The 7932-nt window shown below is 50.4% G+C and overlaps 1 protein-coding gene across 1 annotated transcript; it reads left to right on the top strand.

The window, feature by feature from the left end:
* Positions 1-346: 346 nt before the first annotated feature.
* On the top strand, positions 347-2608 carry LOC307091701 (fidgetin-like; the record flags this gene model as incomplete). Its single annotated transcript, XM_079759351.1, has 1 exon — positions 347-2608. Exon 1 carries the CDS (start codon positions 353-355, stop codon positions 2606-2608), a length of 2256 nt encoding a protein of 751 aa, XP_079615477.1. The 5' UTR covers positions 347-352.
* Between the last annotated feature and the right edge of the window lie 5324 nt (positions 2609-7932).

Below are 7932 nucleotides of genomic sequence, written 5' to 3' on the forward strand. Positions count from 1 at the left end.
TATATAATTCATTAAATGTTTTATGAAACAGCTGGATACTTATTTGTACATAATAATCGATTTGAACACTTTCTATTTGAGCATTTTGTGCATTTTTTTAAGGGGGACATTTCAAAGTTCACAGTTCCGAAGTGTTTTTTTTGGAGGGAAATGCTGAATAAATGAATCATGTTTTCAAACTCAAAAATAACAGTTTTCGCTTAACCGTGAATTCAATATTGACCAAAATAATCATGACTATGATGTTCCATAATTGAGCAGCCCTATTCTACGGCTCAATGTGCTTAAGCTCATTGCTACGGCTTAAGGGGTTAACTCTCCACTCTCCCCCCCGCCCCCTACAGGCCTAAAGATGCAGTGGACCCAGGAGCACAGCCAGTGGGCCGAGCAGCACTTCGACATCTCCTCCACCACGCGCTCGCCGGCCCACAAGCCCGAGGCCTACCGGGCCGTGCCGGGCCACCTGCAGCGCGCCTCCACCTACCAGTACGCCTGGGCCAACGACGACATCTCCGCCCTCACCGCCTCCAACCTGCTCAAGAAGTACGCCGAGAAGTACTCGGGCCTCCTGGAGATGCCGCCCGGCGCCTACTCCGAGGCCTCCATGAACGGCGGCGGCGGCGGCCGCGGCGGCAAGGGGGACCCCGAGGCCTGGCAGGACGGCGTGTACCCCATGAGCTGTCTCCCCGAGGGGGTGGTGGCCGTGCGGAAGGGCGGCGTGGCGGCGGCGGCGGCGGCGTCGGAGGCGGCCTCCGGGATGTGCAGCTCCCCCGGCCTGGCCTCCAGCACCCTGAGCGAGCCCAGCTATTCCAGCAGCAGCTGCGGGAGCCACGAGTACGGCCCCGGGGTGGGCTACACCGGGGCCTACCTGCACGGGGGTTATGGCTCCCAGGCGGCGGCGGGCCAGGCGCCGACCCTGTCCTCGCCGCTGCACAGCTCGGGGCTGCTGCAGCCCCCACCGCCGCCCCCTCCTCCGCCGCCCTCCTCCCACCCCGCCCTGGTGCCGGCGTACAACGGCGGCTCCCCCAGCCTGTCGGGGTATAACTACCCCCCCGCGGGGTACCCGGCCCAGGGCTCGCTGGGGCCGGGGTACAGCCCCGGAGGTGCTCCCCCGCCGCCGCCCTCCTCCTACCTCCCCTCGGGCATCGCGGCGCCCACCCCGCTGCCCCCGTCCTCCACGCTGCCCGGGTACCCGTACCAGAGCCACAACCTGACCCCCATCACCCCCACCCCGCTGGGGAGCGGCGGCGGCTCGGCCAACTCCCTGAAGAGGAAGGCCTTCTACATGGCAAGCCAGGAGCAGATCAACGCCTCGTACGGCGGCGGCTTCGGCTACGGCCAGACGCGCGGCGCGGCCGAGAACGCCGTGTACCGGGTGGCTGACAACTCGGGCTCCAACGGCTTCGAGAGGGGCGGCGGCGACAAGTCCTCCTCGTCCCTGCCCTTCGGCTCCCAGAAGCAGTCGTCCATGGCGTCTGAGCAGCAGAGGAAGTACGGCAGCCAGGTGACCGGCGGCGGGGCCCTCACGCCCCCGGCCTACGCCTCCCGCGCGGCCGACTCCCTCGGCAGCTTCGCCTCCTCCGAGCAGGGCGCCGCCGACGACCACCGCCTCCACCTGTCCCACCCGGCCCCGGGGCCCGCCACCTCCTCGTCCTCCTCCTCTTCCTCACGCTCCGCCGAGGAGCAGCTGAAGAGCAGCGACCCGCACCTCCTGGACATGGTGACCTCGGAGATCCTGCAGCAGGGGCCCCCGGTGGACTGGAGCGACATCGCGGGCCTGGAGGCGGCCAAGGCGGGCCTGAAGGAGGAGGTGCTGTGGCCCATGCTGCGGCCGGACATGTTCAGCGGGCTGGGCGCCGCGCCCCGCTGCGTGCTGCTCTTCGGCTCCAGAGGCAGCGGCAGGACGTTGCTGGGCCGCTGCCTGGCCAGCCAGCTGGGGGCGCCCTTCCTGCTGCTCAGCGGATCCACGCTGGCCACCAAGTGGCTGGCGGAGGGCGACAAGATCCTGCAGGCGTCCTTCCTGGTGGCGCGCTGCCGGCAGCCCTCGGTGCTGTTCATCAGCGAGGTGGACATGCTACTGTCGGCGCACCTCGCCGAGGAGAGCCCCCTGCACCGGCTGAAGGCCGAGCTGCTGGCCCAGCTGGACTCACTGCTGCTCTGCCCCGGCGAGGACGGCGCCAACCAGGTGCTGGTGGTGTGCTCCACCAGCCGGCCACAGGACATGGACGAGGGCTTGCCCCGCTACTTTGGCCGGAGGATCCTGGTGCCGCTGCCGGACGGGGCCGCGCGCCACCAGATCGTCAACCAGCTCCTGGCCCAGTCGCAGCACAAGTACTGTCTGAGCGAGGAGGACCAGGCGCTGCTGGTGCAGCGTACCGAGGGCTTCTCGGGCCTGGACGTGGCCCGGCTGTGCCAGGAGGCCCTGGTGGGCCTGCTGCACGCCTCGGCCCAGGGCATGGACATGAGTGGCATGATGCCCCGGGGCCAGATCAGGCCCCTCACCTACCAGGACTTTGACAGCGTCTTTTGTAAGTTCCAGGCGAGTATATCGCAGAAGGAGATTGACACGTACACTGAATGGAACAAAATGATTGGCTGTAGCCAGTGAGAATAAAGAGAGGCGACCCCTTGAGATACGACTGGGGGGGCCCGCAACTCATCCCCTCAGGGCTGCTATTGTGCCCGAGGGGATGGCACAAAGAGAAAAAGGGCCAAAACCGCTAGACAGCGAGCCTCCCAGCCAGGGTTTAGACACACTGAGAGGCCTGGCTCGTAGAGAGGAGGTCCATTTTGAGGTTTCAAGAGTTTTTTGCTTTGACAAACTGACGGCTAAAAGAGCCGAGCATTGTTTACACATTGCGGAGTGCGTTGGTTTGCGGTAAAAGGCGGTGTCTCTGTGTATATATATATATATACCATTTTTGTTCTTTCTCCCTGAGATTTAGTTGGCAATCCAAGTGCCTGAAGTGGTGCTTTTTCTGGGGGGGGAGTTGTTTTTCTTTTATTTTCTGATGTTTATTTTGCCTCACAATCGACACATTCATAGCATGAGCTGGTGGATTTAAGAGCTTTAATACATTAACGTACAGATTTGGTAGACTGAATGGGAGGTCTTTCAAAGCCTATTTGCTTAACAGAGAATGCTCGATGACACTCTCGCTCTCTAGGCTAAACACACGCTATCGCATGCGTAACTTGTAATTGCTGGATAGCTGCTGATTCAGCGTTGATGCGACACACCGTCCTCTACACATTGAAAGGGAATTGAGGGGCTAGGGAGCCGGCAGCCCCAAATAACAGCAAGGCGGGGTCAGGGGTTAGGTTGGCCTTGAACTCCTTGCGGTGGATAGTAGCCCTGTGCCCCTTTGTCTCCCTCAACCAAACTGATTAACTAAACAACTTAACTAGATGACTTACGATCCAACAACCCTGCACGCTAAACTCAGGAAAGCATTTGTGAATTGTAAAGTACCTTAAGATGCCCCCATGAAGGATAAGCGTGAAGGAACCACACACAGAGAGACCTGCCGGTTTCGGCGTTCAGTTAAGCAGTGTTAGGTTGACCTCCACCAGCTAGACAAGACTAGCCACAGAGAGGTGATGATGAATGTACCAGACCTGTTCTGGGATAACTGGAAAACACTAAATAGTTAAGAAACTATACCCTTTTTCTCTTCTTCTGTTTGTTGCAGCCGCAATTTACCTGTTTCTTAGAACCCACCAATTACATCAAACATCAACTCTTCTTCTGAAATTCGTTTTTTTTTTTGTTTTCCAATTTGTTTTTGTCTAATGGTTTACCGATGGAGTGAGCGGGAGGAACGAGAGGAAGACGTTAAGAAGGGGGTCAGGGTGGAGTTGGAATTGTCACATATTTATACAGCAGCTGAATGGCATAACCTAACGGGCAAGGCCACACGGGCTCCTCATCAGTCCGGTCGTCTAGCTATGTCCGCGCAGAGCAGAGGCTCCAACCTCTCATTAATGTGCTTTGCACAGGAAGCCATGTTCTCTGAACTTTAAAATAGGTTCCACTGACAACAGTGTCAAAGACGATTAACTCTGTACCTCTTTGTGAGTGTGTGTGTGAAAAACCAATGTTCCACTTCCCCGGCGCTTGTGTCCTTCGTTGTACTCTACCCCTGCAATGGGTCCAGCCTGAGAGAGACAGAATTTGGTAGAGGTCCAAGATTTACATCTCTAGGGCGCCGTTTGGAAGTCTGCTTCACTGCTTGTTAGTACCTTGGATCACCAGTCAAACATCAGATGCGTATTTTGTAAAAAGAAAAAGTCCAGGTTCCTTCCCTGTTTATGCTGAATTAGTTTAACTAACCAGGGGTCCTCTAAAACATCTATCTTAAAAAATTACGTTTTCCTTTTTTTTTATACTAATGTATCTTCAAAACTGTTTTAACGTCTGGGATGTGGTCTGAACCCAAAATCCGATGATCTGGCTAGTTTTTGACAATCCTAAGTATCACAGATTACATTTCATTAGCTGCATGCGTGCGTTTATTTTTATTTTTTTTCAGAAAGTCACAGGGAATCTATATCCGCGTGGTAATAGGATTTTGTAATCGCTCAGATAAGCACAGAACCAAAATAAGAAACCGTGCATTTAAGGACCTCCAATGGTAAAACTAGTTCAGTCCCAACTGGTCTCTTGAGACCTTTTGTACGTCACTCTTATAGGGTATAGTCACTCATGTTAGGTTTATTTGCTAAACATAATGGTATCTGAAGCACATCACACACTGAATTGTATACAGTCTTATTTTGTTTGAAAAAAAGGCAGTTTATTAGCCCTACAACCATGGAGTCCAAGTACCGGTACTTTAGACCCTTTTTGTGAGAGTTGCACTAAAGCTTTTTTTGTATTTGTTTTCGCTTTATCCATGGTTAAAAAACTGTCTAAATACATTTTGTTTGCTCTGTCTTTTGTTTTGTCAGAATGTTTGTTTGGCAATTATCTGAATGAGATTTCAAGTATTAGCTACAACTGATGTTAATGCGTTGGCAAGTTGCCAGTTTGCAGCAAAACACAGAAGATTGTAACACAGTTGTACAAAATAATAATTAGGCCTTTTTTTTATTTATGCATGTTTTCTTTCTCGAGTTTTCCTACCAACATTTTAACCAAATCCACAATCGGCAACACCTTTATTTACACTAAAGGATAAAGGCATTTTCAGCACACTTGTGTCAGCAAAAAATAAATTCTACGCAGAGACGTAAGCCTATAGGGTCTTGGCAGAAGGGCCAAGGAGGGGTGAAGCTGAATGTTTATCGCCGGCGCTACCCTCAAAAGTTCCTTTCCCAGAATGACCTGCTGTAAGAATAATCCTCTAAACACGAATCTGGCGCAAGATTTGTGTGTTCCACCATCGTGCGGCAGCCGCCATTACTGTGCTGGTCAGTCGTAGTGACCAAATGTCTGCCGCTGCCTGCTGAGTGACAGCAGAACGGTTAGTCTAGTTGACGGCGTCAGGCCGTTACCGATGGAGGTACCTTATACGGACGGCGATCTCGACGTTGCGTTGAAAAAAACTTTTGTCGGAGAAGCCGATAACCTCACGGATTCTTTCAGAACTCCTAGACGCGTCGTTGTCGTAAGAAAGGTGACATAAAAGGTAAAGTTAAAACGTAGAAAAGTGTACTCTTCTTCGGGACAGCTTGCGTTCAAACCACAGGTGTTGGAGTGGTATGGAGTTGCCGCCTCAGTTTTGGCGGCTTGATTACTTGGCGTACCTCCCCCTGATTTGTGTACAGCGACGATTCAAACTCAATGCTCCTTCACGCTCGTTAGTCCCGCCGCCAGTCTCGAGCGAACAAGACTAATTCTGCTTATTCAGTATAAACAAGTTGTTAATGTCACGGTCACGCTTTTAATTTCTTTTTTGGGGGAGTGGGGGGGTCTTGTGAATACAATTACGAAATCCTGTCATTTTTTTTGTTTTTTTGTTTTTCAAGCGTTTCTACCTCACCGCTATGAAGTTGTTGTTTTTTTTTTCTTTCTTTTTGTTGTCTTTTTGAATGTCACTGCATTTATGTAAGAGAAAAAAGAAAAAAAAACACAAAAGAGGAGAGGATGTGATGTGTGAAACGGTTAGGATGAACTGTATTATCCTAATGCATTTGCTTTAATCCTGTGATCTACAGTGTGTGTGTGTGTGTGTGTGTGTGTGTGTGTGCGCGAGAGTGTATAACTACCTGTATGTGGGCACATTCTTTATTTTTCATTTTTGATTTAGTGTGTTGAATTTCTTTTCTCTTATTATAAATTGTTAGTATATATATATCTATATAACACACTTGCACAAAAACTGCGGAACAGAGTGTAAAATGTGTTTTTTGTTGTACATACCTATACATACAAAACAAATGCACCAACCTCACTTGTTTATATGTGTGAATATGTTGCCATACTTGCAGTCAACCTAAATGTATTTTTCATGTATAATCTGAGGTACCAGCTGACGGTACTGTGGAAGATTCATTAAAATGACATTTTTGGGAGGGAATCCAAACCGACCTGTGCCGCGCAATTCTGTTTCCAATTGTGTCTTTGGTATCCAATAGCAAAAAAAATAAAAGAAGACCTAACAGATTTTTATTTACGTGGTGTTAAAAAAAATGATAGACATCGTCAAGCCTGCAAAACTACAACCCCCGACAATGAAATAAAATAAAGAAAATCAACCTCTCTTAATTAGCTTTGAGTTAGTCACCCCTGTGTACAATTATCAAATCTTCCCCCCCACGGCACAGGAAGAGCCGACTATTACGCTCATTAAAACAAAAAAAACAATTAATGTCTCCGTCGTGGTGAAACCGGCGCGAACAAAAAAAGCGTTCAAAGCGTTAATTATCTTTCTCCCGTCACAAAGAATGTGGATTGTGCGAGTAACACTTAATGAAAATAATGTGCTGTTGCCCACTTCTTCTACTTTGGTCTCCTTGTGTGTGTTTTTTTCTTCCTCCATTGGAGGTATCATTATATGACTGGTGGTGAGGCGTTGGAAGGGGCTGGATATGGCTCTATAATTATCTACGGAGGAGAAAAAATGGAATCGCTCCTCACCGGGGTTAGAGGGGGGCATGAGGTTTCTCTCTCTCTCTCTCGCTCGCTCTCTCGTTCTCTCCCTCTCTCACTCTCTCTTTCTCTCCCTCGCGCTCTCTTTCCCTTTCTCTCTCTTGCTCTCTCTCTCTCTCACTCTCTCTCTCTCGCCCGATTGACTGCTCTGCTTTGGAAGCTTCCGGAGATAATCTTTATCAAAACTATTGTGTTCACACTCAGCTCTCTCCGGCTGCTTTCGTTTTTTTCTGACCCGACAGATATGTAACTGTTGAGTTCTCAATCCGTCTTCCGCGGTACAAATTGCAAAATTGGGATCCTGCGTCGCTTGAGTCCGGGATCCAACTTGAACCCAACATACAGAGAGAAAGAACAACCCACTATTTTAGGATTTTGTTGCTTCCCGTAACAAAAGTAGCAGTTGTTAGCATGTCTTCCAGTCAAAAGTCCATATAATTAAGTGTTTAAAAAAATGTAGACCCCCTGTAGTCAACTGTATGTCAAAACAATGGATCCACTATCGACATATGTATTGTGTGTGCGTGTGTGTGTGTGCGTGAGTGTGTGTGTGTGTGTGTGCACGTCTAGGTGCACCCATAGGTTATCCGCCAAAACATTGGCGTCCACCCCGTCATGGCATGCCCCCCCTTTTCCCCCCCGCACCCACAATTAAAATATGCTAAGCGATCGCTTCCCTTAAGTAGTCTTAAACGTACAATCTATTCAGATGTGAGAGGAAATTGCCCAAAGCTTGCAGAAAAAAAAAAATCCCGAAGTAGTTGAAAAGAATGGGGGGGGGGGGCAGGGGGGTAAAAGACAGAATAAATTATGCAAATAGCACAAAGGACTTTAGCACT

This window comes from Pollachius pollachius (genome assembly GCF_949987615.1).
Source record: "Pollachius pollachius genome assembly, contig: scaffold_218, whole genome shotgun sequence".
Lineage (NCBI taxonomy): Eukaryota > Metazoa > Chordata > Actinopteri > Gadiformes > Gadidae > Pollachius > Pollachius pollachius.